General features: G+C 39.8%; 1 protein-coding gene across 1 annotated transcript in view; it reads left to right on the top strand.

Moving 5' to 3' along the window:
- The first annotated feature begins 16,829 nt into the window (after positions 1-16,829).
- Positions 16,830-18,070, top strand: part of C19H1orf87 (chromosome 19 C1orf87 homolog) — an 83,378-nt gene continuing 82,137 nt past the window's right edge. Inside the window, exons 1-2 of the mRNA XM_055234395.1 lie at positions 16,830-16,909; positions 17,930-18,063. Of these exons, the coding sequence (XP_055090370.1) occupies positions 17,957-18,063 (107 nt within the window). The 5' untranslated portion in view covers positions 16,830-16,909; positions 17,930-17,956. The remainder of the gene's footprint in view (positions 16,910-17,929; positions 18,064-18,070) is intronic.

Genomic DNA, 18,070 nt, shown 5'->3' on the forward strand with positions numbered 1-18,070 from the left:
CATGAAATCTTGAAATCTGCCAAATTATTCCAGCTGCATGAAAATGAGTTCTTACCTTCTTTTCTCATCATACAGAGAAGAAGGTATGATGCAGAAAACATAATTCTCCTCTAGGTAAAAGCCAGAAATCCCAGATTCTACCACTCAGCTCTGCCATGGCCTTACTTTAGGCAAGTCAAAGCCACTCTCCGAGCCTCATTCACTTTTAGAGAGTGGAAATACATGAATTTCTGAGGAAGAAGGTCTGGGTATGAATCTAGATTTTCTACGTTTTGACTGCATGACAAGTTATTTAATTTTCTGAGCTCTAGTTACATTTGAATTGCTTAGATTTGAAGATTAACACCCATTTGTAAAAACACCTAATATAGTGTTGGGCATATAGCAGAGGATTAAGAGTTATTAGTAGAACAAAATAAGCAATAAAGTTTACATAGGCTTGAAAGATACACAGATGATATATACATTTATATTTACAGAGGTATTTCTTAAAAATAAAATCAGTTATTTTAAATGGTTATAAAGGAATATGATACATCATGCATAGTATACATTAAATGTTTTATATTATTTAGAATTCCTGAATAAATACTCTTCAAAAAAAAGTAACATTGTATAAAAGCAAAGGGTAGGATCACTCTCTTCTTTCATACAATAATTATCTAAGGATCTCCTATGTGCCAAGCACTTTCATGCACATGCTACTAACAAAACATACAGTGTCTGCCTTGTATAGAAAAGACATTCAACCAATAATAATAAAGGACTGTTCTTCCCTGGGGAAAGTACTTAGAAAGAGTGTTTGAGGAATATATAAAAGTGCTGTCAAACTCAGTCTCAACAGAATTTAGCTAGGTGAAAACAAAAAGGTAGAGAATTCTAGGTTGAGCAAAGAGCATCAATGAACCAGCTTTGAGGAAGAAGATGAAAGACATTTGCTAAGAAAGAAAGAGTCTATAGAAATCTTGGGGGGAAAGGCATGAATGAATCTCTTAATTGACAAGAGATAAGATCCTTGTCTAATAATATAAGCAGCTACCACATGATGAATGCCGATCTTTCCAAGGACTTCCATCCTTGTTTCCAAAATGATCAGTGTGCCCATCTACAAAAACAAAGCAGAGAGGAGCTTAGCTGCTAAACGTGCTTTGGTAGTCAAACATTCTCATGAGTCTCTAAAGGTAACCACTTCCATAGTCCATCCAACACTTTGTGGACAACGGGGTTTCACAGTCCAGCTAGGCCACTTACTAGTCAGGTGTCCTTGGGCAAGTCACTGAAGACCTAGACCTCGACCTCAGTTTCCCCATTGTTCAATGTTGACAGTCATAAACCATTTCAGCCTTCTTTTCAACCAACCACATGAGACCAACATTTTGATGAAAGGTGTGTTTGGATGTCACCTCCTGCCCTACAATTTTATGTATTTATCATGAAGCCTGATTTTATCATCAGCCAATAACCACTTATAAAAAATGAAAATATCCCTGCATAATAAGACTCTTGTGAGAATAGTAAGAGAGTTGGAACTCACTTATAAAACTCAAGTAGCAAAATGATTTAGCTGTTGGTTAACTCCAGCCTGGGCTATGCTGTGCATGGGAAATGAGCTCAGCTTTGAATGCAGCAGATTCTGCTTGTTTGGGTAGTACTTCTAATCGAAGCATGTACGTATATTTTCCCTCAATCAAAGGAAAACAAATTGGCAGTGGCATATTGCTTTGATATTTCAACCATTTGCTGGATTTCCATCCCTCCAAGATATCCAGCATCCAATTCATGCTAAACAGAAGCATGAAGCATGAGTAGGCCAAACTAGAGCAACCAGTATTTATGAGCCTATTCGAACCTTGTAAAGATTTGATCAGCAAATATGCCAATTGATACACCATGTTTTACAACTGCAGTTGTCTTGGTCTATAAAACTTATTATAATTCTGAAGGGATTTCTGCTTTCTTTGCAGACATTTCTGTTTTACTGCCACCGAGTGGTCTAGATTAAAATTGGCAGTTTTGTTGCTTGGAGTTTCAAGAAGCAAAAGAAAGAAGAGTATTTTTATTTTTAAGTATAAGATACAAATAAATAATCCAGAAAGGCATCTTTCTCTCCTGCCTGATTCATTCTATTTTCTCCATCTGAATCATCTAAATATCTCCCCCAGTATACACACACCCACACACGAGCACGCACACACACACACACATACACACACACCCCATTCTATTTTCTCTATTTAAATCATCTAAATACCTCCTCCAGTACACACACACATCCCACACACATTATTCCAGCCAAAATCTAGAATACTCTAGTATGGATGATGGTCTATAGTATCAATGGGCTATTCTACCTGTATGACCTTGAATAATTCATTCTACTTTTCTTTTATACAATAGAGATTTGGTGAAACACTGTAAGGATTTTTTTTTTTCAGCTCTTCTTCCCCATCCACTCCCTAGGTGGTATTTCTGATGTTTTAATATTATCCCATTTGTTATAAGCTGGATTGTGACCTCCAAAAATTTGTATGTTGAAGCCCTAATCTCCAAGTACCTCAAAATATGACTATATTTGGAGATATGGTCTTAAGAGAGGTAATTAAGTTAACATGAAGCCGTTAGAATGGGCTGTAATCCAATCTGACTGGTGTCCTTATAAAAGAAGGAAATTTGTACACATAGACTACAGAGATGCAGGCACACAGAAGAAAGACTATATGAGGATACAGCAAGAAGGCAGCCATCTGCAAGCCAAAGAGAGAGGCCTCAGAAGAAACCAAACCTGCCAACACCTTGATCTTGGGCTCTGGCCTCCAGAACTGTGAGAAAATAAATGTCTGTTGTTTAAGCCACCCAGTCTGTGGTACATCATTATGGCAGCCCTAGCAAACTAATATGCCATCTGAAGCAAAGATATCAAATAATACATAATGTATAGACTTTGAAGCAAGCAACTGGTGTCTTGTTAAAGAGTCTGTGGCATGAAATTGCCTGAATCTCCAATCCTAAGAGGTCTCAAGATGATTGAAAACTTAAAGCTCCATCTGTGTAACTATATATACCTACATAGACATGTATATTTATATATGTAAATATGTATATTTACATATATGGATATATATTTATATATGTAAGTATATATGTACATACACATGCATATATGCTATATATACACACACACAGCTTTGAGAATGAGACAAACAGGTTCAAATCCAGGCTCTGTCACTTATTAGCCAGGTGGTCTAGGCAAAATACTTCTCTAAGATTTATGACTCTGTTTTATATGACAAAATTGGAAAATAACAAAGCATAATGGTATAATGAAGTAATACATATGTATTAAAGGGAGTAATCTTTTTTCTTCATAATCCGTACTTATACCTCATGTATTTATTAGTCAGTGTTCTCTATAGGGACAGGACTAGTAGGATAGATGTATATATGAAAGGGAGTCTATTAAGGAGTATTGACTCACATAAACACAAGGTGAAGTCCCACAATAGGCCATCTGCAAGCTGAGGTGCAAGGAAGTCAGTCTGAGTCCCAACACCTCAAGGAAACCGACAGTGCAGCCTTCAGTCTGTGGCCGAAGGCCCAAGAGCCCCTGGCAAACCACTGGTGTAAGTCCAAGAGTCCAAAAGCTGAAGAACTTGGAGTCTGATGTTCAAGGGCAGGAAGCATTCAGCATGGAAGAAAGAAGAAGGCCAGAAGCCTCAGCCAGTCTAGTCTTTCCGTGTTCTTCTGCCTGCTTTTATTCTAGCTGCACTGGCAGCTATTTAGATGGTGCCCACCCAGATTGAGGGTGGGTCTGGCTCTTCCAGTCCACTGACTCAAATGTTAATCTCTTTTGGCAACACCCTCACAGACACACCGGGGAACAATACTTTGCATCCTCAATCCAATTGAGTTGACACTCAATATTAGCCATCACACCTCAGATCATGAAGAAAATAATTTCCACTCCTTTCTACCCCTTACCCAGGTCGCCCCAGGGGGAGGTGCAGTTAACGCTAATACTGAAAACTGATGTAGATTTCGACCTGTTTTCACAAGGAGAATGGCCCAACATTAAAGGGAAACAGCCTCTCTTTCCCCATTATTTTCTGCTGATGACTTAGCCTGTGACCCAACAAGCCCCTGGCTAAGTACATGTACTCAGCATCTGCTCGACAGAATCAGCTAGACCCACAAGCAGGACCTAATCTTAACTTGGACGAAGTAGAAAAGATCCCAAATCTATTTTTGCCAAAGGGCCCTGATCTTTAATATCTACTGGGCTATAAATAAAGATGACATTTTGGCTCCAATTTGACTCCATGTTTCAAAGTCTCTACTAGTTGGAATGCAATGGAATGAAGCTTCTAGTCTTCTGACAACAGGTACCAAGAAATCAGTGGTGTCAAGGAGTAAATATGGGTTCCTCAGGAAAACACTGAGTTGATCTTGGCAGAGAATCATTGCCCTGGACAAGCACACTGGGATGTCCAGGAACTTCTTTTTTTTTATTATTTTTTAAATTTTCGTTATTTATTTATTTTTTAGTTCAATAGTTTTCGGGGAACAGGTAGTTTTTGGTCACACGGATAAGTTCTTTAGTGGTGATTTCTGAGATTTTGGTGCATCCATCATCGAGCAGTGTACACTGTACCCAATGTGTAATCTTTCATCCCTCACCCCCTCCCACACTTCCCCCCAATTCCCCAAGTTTATTATATCATTCTTATGCCTTTGAGTCCTCATAGCTTAGCTCCCACTTACAAGTGAGAACATATGATGTTGGTTTTTCCATTCCTGAGTTACTTCACTTAGAATACTGGTCTTCAACTCCATCCAGGTATATATATATATCTGGTAGATATATATATCTGGTAGATATATATATATATATCTGGTAGATATATATATATATCACAATTTATTTATCCACTCATTGGTTGATGGGCATTTAGGAAATGGAACTTCTTTTTGTGAGATTTTAAGAGCAGTAAGCAAAGGCAACAAGAGAAAAACCACAGCCGCATTGTACTCAGCATATAAAGTGTGAGAAAGATCCCATTCTACTGAGGCTCTATGGTTTCCTATAGAAATACTGGTTCCAAGGTAGCACAGAAATGTTTAGTCTCATCAGATTAATAATTTTTCATCTCAACAGAGTGGCATCCTGACAAGGAGCATTTGAAATAAGGATATGTGTTTTGATAACCACAATGAATGAATGGAGTGCACTCTTGGCATTCATTTTCAAGGGCTGGGGCTGCTAAATGTTCTGCAATGTTCTTGACAGTCCTGCAAAATGAAGCATGTCCCACCTAGAATGCCAGTACTACCTCCACCAAGAAGCACCACTGTTACTTGAGGATTGGGGCAATTATTCATTCTATTTCATTCTTTAATATAACATTTTCTGAGCTCCTTCATATCAGGCCCTGAATGAAAATCGATGGATCTGATATTAACAACATAGTCACCCCTAAATTTCAAAGCATACCAGTGGATATTCCATGCATTCTCACCAACACACCAACACTGTACTTTGGTTGAATTTTTTTTCTCCCTTGAGGATATCATGGAAGCCACTTGAGAATAGCACTTTGAGGGTATTCTCCAGTAGGATGTTATTATAATTACCTGCCAAGGATGCTATGGTCCAAAGTGCTCCAAGCATCAAACCCTCAAGAGACTACAACAAACTTGCACTCATGATTCTCACAGTGTTGAGGCCACACTGGGCTTTATGCCAAAGAATGGGTGACACCTTTGCTTTTCCCTTTTATGTAACTCTGTCACCTGTTCACCAAACAAGTGCTGCTTGTGTTCTCGTGTCTCAGAGTCTCCCCACATCACTCCTTTATCATCTACTTCTAGCTGTGTATAGAATAGACTAGGGTACATGAGCAGGATACCTAAATTTCAGATAAACACTCTAATGTCCAACCTTTTTCAGACTCTGTCCCAGATACCACATAAAACCACATTATTTTTCTCCTTCAACAAACTTTTTCCACCCCTGGGAAAAAAACCCTCATACAAATCCACTCCCTAAGGCTTTACTTACCAGTTCAATTTATCAGATACATGTAAATCCTAGTTTAGGGTCAAACTGGATTTCCCCCTCCTACTACATATGAATTGAATTAACTACACTTTCTTATACATGTTGATGATTTACATAGATTAGATAAATAGAGGACAGATCCACTGACAGATAGAGGAAGGAAGGAAGGAAGGAAGGAAGGAAGGAAGGAAGGAAGGAAGGAAGGAAGGAAGGAAAGAAGGAAGGAAGGAAAGGAGGGAAGGAGGGAGGAAGGGAGGAAGGGAGAGAGGAAGGAAAGACTCCTAATTAACTTTAGCTATTATCATTAACACATGTTGCAACAACTGTGCTATCAATGTCATTTTAAAAATGCAGAAACTGAGGCTCAATGTCACAGGCAATTAGTCCATAGCTTTAGGAGTCTAACTCATCGCTGACTCCAAAGTTCAGGCACTTTTGATTAAATTCTACAAACTCTACATTCCACCCTATGTAAAGCTCAGCTATTTTGAGACCATGGAACAATGTATCATATATGGAAGACTGTGTGTATACCCATTATGTATTTGTGCTTCATTCTGTAAGCATGGGTTCCTCTCTTACCACATTCTGACAAGGAGGGTAAACTGTTGTGGTTGGACTGCAGTGTGCAGCTGAAGCCAAATGTCATGTCAGCTGCATGTCAACAAAGCCTGTGTCACACTTGACATACACCAATTTATGCTATTCTAGAGATAATAACAGAAACAATTACGGAAATAAGTAGGTATCTTTCTTCCACATGTATTGTGGGTGGATCAGCTGTAAACAACATCTTCTTTATTTGAAAGTGGTAAATGCAACAGATGGGAAAATTTCTGTTAATAACATATCAGCAATCATGCATATCTATATTTTGTTTGTAAATATAAACTTGTTCTGAATCATAGTGAATTTTCTGCAAGTGTGGGTGTGGTTAACATTACTAGGGCTCATTATTATCCACTTCTCTCTTTTCAGGCACAGGGAGACTGTGCCCTTTTTAAGGTATAAGGTTGTCATTGATTCAGGCCAATGGACTGCATGCAGCAACGATGTGTGTGTCTCTCCTAAGGCAAAGCATTTCATTCCAGGTGGGTAACCTTCCAGCACTTTCTTGTCTTGCCACAGGCATCATGGTAGCACGTGTTGAGACGGAGGTGCTGTAGGGTCCACAGAGACCAGATTGTTGAGCCAACACATGGAGGATAATCATCCTGGAGAATTGCCCAAATCCACAGCAGAATTTGTGTGAATGAAAATTACATTTTTGGTTTCTTAAGCCACGGAGTTGTAGGTGTTGTCTGTTAACACAGTGGGACTTGGCCTCTCCTGATTAACACTATGGATGAGGTTATTTCATTCATACTGTAAGTTAACACATACATCTCTCTGTTGTAGTCAAAAGTAACATACGCATTGTCATCTGATACTAAAACTCTACAATCTGGCCCAAACCCACTTTAGCAATTTTGTCTTCTGAATTCTCCAAATGAACCTAGATGTGATTCCTTGGCCACATGCCATTTCTTGCTTTTCTATGTCTCCACTTATGTTATTCCCCTGCTTAGTGTACTATCTTCCCTTCTCATATGTCAATTACTACCTGTCTTTTAAAGATTCAATTCATCTGTTAACTCTTCAAAGAAGTCTTTCCTAATCCTACAGTTATGAAGTAATTTTTCTTTCCTTTGAATTTTCATATTTATTTTTTGTTACTCTTCCTTACTTTATATCGTATCTAATGATTATTTATGAGCATGTTTTATCCCTCCTGCCGGTAATCTTTAGAGGGGCATTTGAATCTGATTCATCATTGTATCCTCAACAACTCACCATGGTGCCTTAAAATTACATTCAATCCCTTATAGGCTCATTCAATAAATATTTGATAGATGTAGAGGTACCAGTATTATGAATTTAGTAAGTTTTATCATAAAATCAATTTGGGCCACTTGGGGGTGTCTAAAGGAGTCAAGAAGCATTCCTTTACTCAATCATTTTTTCTTCCCCTTTTAAAAACGGGAGAACATTATCCTAACCAGGCCATGTTTATTAGTGGGTGGGGATATTAGGCATTGGAAAGTCCTCCTGCATATACACAAGGCTCGTCTTCTAGGCCATGAAGCAGTATCAGGAAATAGAGCAGGCTTTCTTCTTGTCCCACAAGCATTTAGGAAATGGGGATTTTATGGCCCTTGGGCTTAGGGGCTGGTGGTAAGAAAATTGGAACTGAAAGAAGAGTATCAGCAGCACTAACAGTTATTGGGAATGTAGAGTGTACCAGGACCTGTGCTAACTGCCTTATGTATGTTATATCACTTGCTATTTCCAAGAGCAGCAGGGAGATGGTATCACGTGGTGGATAATGCATAAGCTCTGTAGCCAGACTGCATATGTTTTAATTCCAGCCCCATCACTACCTGAAATCTTGGACAAGGCACTTGACTTGTCTCTGACTCAGTTTCCTTAATTGAAAATAATACTCCCTATCTATTATGATAATAAATGTGTTGATAAATAAAAAACACTTAGAAGAAGGCCTGTACATGATAAGTGCACAATAAATATTGCTTTAAAAAGGAATGATATTGCTGTTATTATACTTGGTTTATAGATTAAGATACTAAAGCATAAATGCTAAGCTCATTGCCCAAGGACATTAAGGTAATAATTAGAAGAGCCAAGATTTGAATCCACACCTTCTAGCCTCAGAATCAGCATTCTTAATTCTTCTACCATACAGCCAGAGGCCTTCAGCATCACTGGGATAGAATGTTACAAGGAATATTAAGGCTCCACCTGGCTGGGTGGAAGAATGGCCAGACCCGGTAACTTGTGAAGTGTATTTCAACCTTGAGATTCTCTGTCTTAATCTGTTCAGACTACTATAATAAATATACCATATACTGGGTGGGTTATAAACAATGGAAATTTATTTCTCATGGTTCTGGAGACTGGGAAGTCCAAGATCAAAGTGCAGCAGATTCAGTGTCTGAAGAAGGCCTGTTTCCTGGTTCAGAGATAGTCTTCTTCTTGCTGTATTTTCCCATGGTGGAACAGGCAAGAGAGCACTCTGAAGTGTCTTTTATAAGGACTCTAAACCCATCCATGAGGGCCCTGCCCTCATGAACTAACCTCCTCCCAAAGGTCCCATCTCCTAATACCATCACCTTGGGGGTTAGGGTTTCAACATATAAATTTGGGGGAACACATTTAGTATGTAGCACTGTAGTTCTATTCACAGATGTTAAAACTTAAAGGCAGGTAAATTTCTTAACAATCTAGAGCAGGGTAAGCTAATGGCAGAGGTGGCCAGATGGTCTTTATGTGGTTTAGAACTTCTGCTCTGTGGTCATTCTCTTGAACTTTATTACAACCACATTTTCCAGGCCACTATTATTATACTATAGAATTTTAAAACATAATGCTCCAAGGAGACCCTTTAGAGTCAGGCAACTGTGAATTTGAATCATTGCACTACCATTTATTTGCAGTAAGATCTTCGGCAAGTTATTCAACCTCCTATCAGGTTAACCTCTATTGGGTTCCTGTACCTTATAACTGTCTGGGTACTAACTCTTCCAATAGCTCCTACTAACAATTTTGTACATGATTCTACCACCCACCAGCTCCATCCCCCAGTACGATTCATTGGTTCAGATATTTCCTGACCAAGCTGGGCTGACCATAATTTCTCCTGTAGCAAATGGAACTAAGAAATTCCAGATTTTGCCAGCTCCTTGGGTAGAAATGAAACTTGTGAATTATGATTAGTGACTTTCTTTCTGGTGATTATTTATGATCACATTTTATCCCCCAGCATGTGGCCTGGGGGATGAGAAAATGCTAATGTGTGCTACAGAGAAGAATAAATGAAGCTGATACATAGAGTAGCAGAGACAAGAGTCCTAAAAAAATTCCCTGCCATAGTCCCTGACTGTTCCAGAGGCCTGGGTTCATTTATGTACTTAGTTTCATGAGGAATTCCTTTTTTGCTACAGTCGGCTCTAGTGGAGTTTCAGCTATGTACAACCAAGGTCCTGGACAATCCAACACTGTGAGATCAGATTCCTCATCAACAGAACAGAGAAAATAATACCCTACATCCCTTATAGGCTCATTACCGAAATTAAATGAAGTGCCACATATAAAGTGCCTCATCCAATGACTAGCACATAGTAAACCTCAAATAGTAGCTTCTATGATAATATGCTTATCAAAATCACATTATACTATTAAAAGTCATCTATCATGTTTATTTTATCTCATGTATGAAATATACATTTGCGATCACATACTATGTACTATCACTGTGCTCAGAATGGGCTATGTGGGGAGTAAGACATACTATTGATTTATCATCAACAATTGAGCAGGTGAGAAAGATTCCAAAGCCATAGTTGCTATCGAAATAGTAGATTCAATAAAACTGCTGGTTTACTGAAAAGAATGAACCGTCTGACTGGGGGCATTGAGGATAAATGCCTTTGCAGGGTCAGTAACACGGACGTGATCTTAAATGTCAGAAACCGAGTCACACAAAAGACCTTTCAGGCAGAACAACAACGAAAACACTCAGGAGAGACACATGGGGATAAAACTCCAGGGAAGGTTGCAGAACACCAGTTAACTGCAGCTGAAGTTCATTGGTTTGGTAGAGAACGTGGAACATGAGTTTGGGGAGGTGAGCAAAGCCAAACCAAAGAGGCCATAATGAAGAACTTGAACTCTAGTGTTCTTCAGCACTGTAGGGTGACTAAGGTTAATAATAATTGATACGTATTTTCAAACAGCTAGAAGAGAAGTTCTGGGATGTTTTCAACACAAAGAAATAATAAATATTTGAGCCGATGGATATGATAATTACCCTGATTTTATCATTATACATTGTACACAAGTATTGAAATATTACCTTTACTCCATAAAATATGTATAAGGAAAGAACACTAATAGCAGTAAACTCTTGCAGTGCCAAACGCTATTCTAAACATGTAAACTCATTTTATCCTCACATTATGGTACATATTGGTATTATTCATGAAGAAATAAAGTCACGGAAAGGCAAAGTAGTTGCCTGAAATAACATCATATTAAATGGAAACCAGGTATTGAACCCTGTTAAGGGCTGAATGGTGTCCCTGCCTCCCAATTTATTTGTTGGAGTCCTAGCTCTGACCATCAGATCTCACAATGTGACCTTATATATACATAGGGTGGTTGCAGAGGTAATTAGCCCAATATCACTTGTGTTCTTATACACAAGGGGAAATTTGGACACAGACACACACACACAGGGAGAACACCATGTGAACATAAAGACGGAGATCTACAAGCCAAGCAACATCACAGACTTCCTGCAAACCCCCAGAAACTAGGAGAGAGTCATGGAACAGATCCTCCTTCACCACCATCTGAAAGAACCAACCCTGCCAATATCTTGACCTCAGACTTCTAGCCTCCAATAACTGTGAGACAATGCATTTCTGCTCTTCAATCTCACTTTGTGGTACTTCGTTATAGAAGCCCTAGAAAACTACCACAGGGCCCAAAGTTGGCCCATCTAATCAGTATGCTACACAGTCTTGTTTCTCCAGAGCCAAGAGAGCATTTTAAGGAGAAAAGAAACTTGACCATATTTGCATTCTATTTAAAGTCAGCCTGCCTTTGCTTGTCTTTTTACCTGAAGTCCCTCATTAGTCATAAAGATTAGTAGCTTGGGTCCTGTATGTCTCTTGGAGAAAAAACAAATGTAACACCCCCATATCTTTGTAATACATCTCAGTTTAACATCAGTATTTGCCTCTCCTCTATTTGGATAAGAGACTTCACTGCAAAATGCCTCATTTTTATAGATCTATGATTAGACTCTTCAAAAGAGCAGTTCTTTATTGCTTCCTGTTTATAAACTCATTCCACTTTGACTTATAAGGGCAAAAACAAAACATTGGAGACCATTTTTTTTCGTCTTCCTTACTCTGTTTGATGGTAAATGTAAAATCCTGAAGTTTTAGGACGGGGCATTCTCTGGTCCCCTTATTACAGCTATTTGTCTTTCTTTGGGAAGAAAGGAGAGAGCGCTGACTCGGATGGAGATGTTTCTGTGGAATCTTTCTCTGGTGACTCATAATCTAAAGCTGTTGAATTCAAGGAAGGCAGTTTTAACCACAGTATTTAATCTTATGGAGACATTTATTGCACAGCTTTTTGTTTTGCCTTGTTTAATATAAACCACTGGAGAGATGTTTCGTGGTTGTGTCATTTCATAAAGCAGAGTGTAAAGTAGAAAATAGCAGATAAGAAAAGACCACTCCTTAGGAATTCTGTGACAGAATCTGCATTCTGTAAGGAATGAAGAGCCTTAAAACAGCAGCAATAAAAATATTATCATTAATACATATTTATAGTAACAATGGCTAACTAACATCCACAGAGGAAGTAAGGAGGAGGGGCTGGAGGGGCTATAGAGGCTACTTCCAGAATCAGGCACACCTGGATTTTTTACTGTGCTTCTGACTTTTCCTAGCTACATTCCCTTCAGCAAGTTCTTTATCTTCTCTAAGCCTCATGTTCCTAATCTCTGATATGAGAATATTAATAGTCTTTTTTCATAAGGTTGTTATGAAGATGAAATGGAATGTCGAATGAAAAGCTCTTAACTCAGTGTCTGGCACATACTAAATATTCACTAAATATTAGCTGCTATTGTTATAAACAAGAATATAATTTATTATAAGCCTGCTGCATGTCAGGGGACTCCAGGTACATTATCTCTAATCCTGATAACAATCTTAGAGGGTAATTATTATTTTCTCCACCTTACAGATAAAAGAGTTAAATTACTTGTTCAAGGTCACTCAGCAGAGGTTCCCTCAGGTCTGAAAAATAGATCAGATTTCACCTGAATGCCATCAAACTGGTAGAAGAGGTGTCCAATAGAAAGCCTCTCACCAATGCCAATGTGTTTCAAGTTGGCATTTGTAAAACCTACAGAGTCAAGATAAGGTCAAAGGATAGTCTTTAGTAGAATAACTAATTTGGTCAAAACCAATTTGTTCCTTCAAGCTTTATCACAGAACTTATAGGAAAACTCAAAATGCCATCTAATCAATTAACTGTATCCTATAGATAAAATTTAATAACCTGGAGTTTAAGAGTCTCTGTGTTAGGTCTCTTTGGGTAAAGATTAATGACGGTCATCTCAAAGTATTATAAACAAAAGGGACGTTTATTACTCGCGTGTTTGAGAGTTCTGGAATCTCTAATTTCAGGCATAGCTGGATCCAGGCTCTTTGCTTTCCTCTCCTTCCCCACACTGGCTCCATTTTCAGCTCTGCTTTTCTCTGTTGGCTGACTTCTTCCTCCTCTCTGAAAGATTGCAGTATGTGTTGATACAGATATCAACACCTTATCCTCACAGTCTAGTAATCTTAACAGATATAAACTTTTTTCCTCCTATATGTGTATACAAATGATCCTTGAACAACACAGGTTTGAACTGTGCAGGTCCACTTACAGGCAGATTTTCTTCCAGCTCTACTACCTCCAAGACAGCAAGATCAATACCTCCTCTTCCTCCTCCTCTTTAGTGTACTCCATGTGAAGATGTTGAGGATAAAGACCTTTATGATGATAACTTTCACTTAGTAAATACATTTTCTCTTCCTTATGATTTTCTTAATAAGATTTTCTTTTCTCTAGCTTACTTTATCGTAAGAATACATTACATAATACATATAACATACAAAATATGTGTTAATTTATGATGTTATCAGTAAGGATTCCAGTCAACAGCAGGCTATAAGCAGTTAAGTTTTGGGGGAGTCAAAAGTTACACGCAAATTTTCAACTGCATGAGGAGTCATCACCCCTAACCTCTGTGTTGTTCAAGGGTCAGCCGCATTGGTCATTGATAAGAACTCTGGCCTTTTTAAGCCATAGAGTATAATCAAGCAGCACTTTGAACGAAAATGCCCACAAGGACTCCTTGAAATAGGAAAAGAGATTCCCAAAGAAAGCATTCATTTCACAGAAAGAAAGAATAGGCAAGCGTTTTAGGTAGACAAAACTCCCACGAGTACCATTTTCATTAGAGTATTTTTTAGAGAGAAATTTTAATATTTAATTTTGGTTCTATTCTCCTTCATTCATTCGGTCAAAAAATTCTGTAGAGCACACTATAATCTAGACAATGTTCTGGAAATTTGACAAACACAGAGAAGAAAAAGAAAAGAAGAGTCCTTCAATAGCATGACATTAAATTTTCCCATGGATAATATAATAAATTACCACACACAAATGTATTGTCTTACATTTTTGAAGGTTAGAAGTCCAAAATCAGTCTCACTGGGCTAAAGTCAAGGGGTCAGCAGAATAGATTCCTTCTGGGGGTCTTGAGTAGAATCAGTTTCCTTGCCTTTTCTAGCTTCCAGAGGCCATCTGCATTCATTGGTTCATGATCCCTTCCTCAAATCCCTGTACCCTCTTGCCTCCATTGTCACATTTACTTCCTCTTCTGTCATCAAATCTCTCTCACCTCCCTCCTATAAGGACACTTGCGATTACATTTAGGGCTCATTTGAAAAATTTAGATAATCTTCCCCTCTCAAGTTCCTTCACCTAATCACATCTGTAAAGTTCTTTTTGCCCTGGAAGGTAATATTCACAGGTTCTGGGGATTAAAAGGTAGACATCTTGAGGGAGGGGCATTATTCAGCCCTCTACAGCATAGCACGAGAAGCCCGGACAACCAAAGCAAATAAACACCACACTCTCAGACAAAGACAGACATATTTCCTAAGAGAGAAACCACAAGTTATATATAAGATGAAGAAGCCACTTTCCGCTCTGGAATCCAGTTTGGCTTCTTCCAAAATAAGAGCAAACATTTACATTGTTCGTTATGTGTCAGGCATTGTTCTAAGTTCTTTTCTTATATAACTCGCTTAAACTTCACAAAAAGTCATCCTCATTGTATAGCAGAGGAAACTAAAGCACAAAGATGTTAAGTGATTTGCCCAAGATTACACTGAACTAGCAGGGCAAGGATTTGAACTCAAGGTGTCTGATTCCCAAGTTCACGTATCATTTGAGATCCAACTTAAAGAATGGATAGGTAGGCTGACACAATGAGAAATGGAAGGGCATTATAGGCAGAGGAAACAAAGTGAACAAAGGCACCGAGGCAGAGATATGAAAGGGAGATTCTGGCCAGTGAGTAGACTGGGTTGGATGCAGCATAACAAGCCTAGGAGAAGTAGTGGGAGATCAAGCTAGAGATCTAGCTTGAAGTCAGATAGTGGAAGGTCTTGAAAGCACAGACACCTGCTGTGGCTGATGAGATCTTTCAGACATTTGAGTAGAGGAGGGGGCTTGTCAGAGTTGGGCCTTGGGAAGACTGATCTGGAAGCAAAACGAAGGCTAGGAGGGAGGAGTGAGAAGGGAGCTGTCCCCGTTTCTCTGCTCCCTTAGCACTTTCTATATCATAGAATGTGGCTGTGTGTCTCACCCACTAGAGAGTGAGCCCCTGGAGGGGAGCTGAGTGTGCTGTCCACCTCTGGCTGCATGTGCCAGTGGCTGATACATTTACCTGTAAAGCACAAAACAGCTAGAGGTTAGGAGGCAGGGGTACGGATGCTGGAGCTGCTGCTGCCTATGTTGATGCAAATAACAATACCGTTTGGGAATCAATCTAAAGTGTCTTTGCCTACATCAGCTGAAGTTTCTTTTAGCATAATAACAACTGTCTGGAAATGTAGGATATGCAGATCTATATTCTAATCTTAGCTCTGTACTTGCTTTTGCAGGATTTGGAGTAGTTTATCAATACCCCAACTTGTTTCTTTTCTCTTTAAAATAAAGTAAAACTATTTTATTTATAACTATTAACTTGTGAGATGAGAGTTATCCAGCTTGTCACATAAGGGATCTGGCATAGAGATAGTACTCAACGTTATTATTATCAATCTATTATATTCTGCTTTTTGTTTGTTTGTTTGTTTCTTTGTTTGATACGGAATCTTGCTCTGTTGCCTAGGCTGGAGTGCAGTAGTACGATCTTGGCTCACTGCAAGGTCCACCTCCCAAGTTCAAGCAATCCTCCTGCCTCAGCCTCCCGAGTAGGTGGGATTACAGGCACGCACCACCACGCCCGGCTAATTTTTTGTATTTTTAGTAGAGACGGGGTTTCACCATGTTAGCCAGGATGGTCTCAATCTCCTGACCTCGTGATCTGCCCACCTCAGCCTAACAAAGTGCTGGGATTACAGGCGTGAACCACTGAGCCCGGCCGATATTCTTATTTAATTTAGTCACCAAATCCCAGTTAGGACAGTGTTATTATTTTGCCCCGTTTTAGAGATGAGGAAACAATCTCAGGGAAGAGAAGGGATTTACTCAAGCTATACAGTGGAGACGTCTGGATTTGAACCTACTGTGTTGGAATCTCAACTATGTGCAAACTCACAAAGGGAAATGAAGCCTTCGGAGGAAGGGCAGGACAAGGGTGACCACACAGGTGAGCCAGATGGGCTTCTAGAAGGACGCCCGCATATCTCTGAGGAACAGAGAAGGCACAGATCAGAAACACCTAGGCTCTTCACCCGTCGGCAGGCAGAGCCTGGGTCCACTGCCTAGGCAGTGGAGAAAAACCTGGTCCCCGCCCAGAAACAACCTTCAGCGTCCTTAGCGACCAGGGTGGAACAGGCGCCGCCTGCGACGCGGGCCCTGTGATTGGCCGGATTCCTGGGCTCCGTCCCCACGGCCCGTCCCGTCCCCAGGTCTGAGAGCGTCAGCTTCCTGGGGAGAAGCACGGACCGCGCACCTCTGAGCTGCCAGGGTGGGGACGCTGCCCTAGCGGTAAGCTCCCCCGACTCTGTTCTCTCCGGGGAATCAGGGCCGACACGCAGCTGCTGGGCAGGGAGGGGACTTGAGGATCACGAATTCCGGGTCTGGAAGATTCCAGACAGGTGCAAAGAGGTTGCAGGTCCCCGGGATGAGGGGCTGCCCTAGCACAGCAGGTCTTCAGTGTTGGACTTTTGGGAAGAACCCTGGTCTAGACATCAGACCCAAGTACTGGAAACAGTCCCGTCCTTCATTCCTCTGTGATCCTTGTCAAATAACACACCCTCTCTGGGCCTTAGTTTTCAAATCTGTGAAGGAGCCTTTGGAGTAGAATGATTTCTAAAGGACTTTCAGTCTCCGGGTGGTTCTAAAAGGGAGTGTTCAGCTGTGGCCAGATTTACTGAACTGATTTTCCCTTGGCATCACTGTTTAAACACCTTGTGCAGGAGTTCAATTTCAGATTCATTGTATTGTTGTAGAAAGAGATCAGTGATCACAACAAAAGTCTGTCTCTCTTGTGTACAGTCTCCCTTCAGATGCATTATCTCCTTGGATTCACCCTCAAGTCCCTGAGAACAGACGTGGAATTACCCTGATGTCATAAATGGGGAAACTAAACATCAGAACTGAATATGGATTCTTCCTATGTCCCACTAATGCCCTTGTTTCCGCTCTGACCTCACTGGAATTCCATCCTATGTCTTGTAGTACAGGAAGGTAGAGTCACCTAATGACTCAGTAGATCTGCTGTGCAGACCTCTTAGGTGAGATTCCCAAGTCGGCTAATTACTGGTGATGTGATGTGATGTGATGTGAGTAAGTCATATAGCTACATTTTGCTTGTTTCCTCAACAGTAAAACAAAAATAATAGTAATTAAAAATATCTTTCTCATGCCTTTGTTAGGAGTGTTAAGTGAGGTAATATAGGTGAAACACTTTTTCCTGCTATTATTGTTGCTTGTTGTTATTGACAAGGATGATGCAGTTCCCTAATGGAAAATCAAGAGGAACAATTTACTTATTTTCACCCCTAGGGATTTGAAGGGATTTTGAAAGGAATCATGTCTTCAGCCTGGAAGACTCCCTGTGGATCAAATGCAATGCCTGAGATCACGGTGAAAATCATTGGAAGTAAACACTTTCGATACCTCGTGGAGAAGCCAAAGACGTAAGTC

The sequence above is a fragment of the Symphalangus syndactylus genome, chromosome 19 (genome assembly GCF_028878055.3).
Source record: "Symphalangus syndactylus isolate Jambi chromosome 19, NHGRI_mSymSyn1-v2.1_pri, whole genome shotgun sequence".
Lineage (NCBI taxonomy): Eukaryota > Metazoa > Chordata > Mammalia > Primates > Hylobatidae > Symphalangus > Symphalangus syndactylus.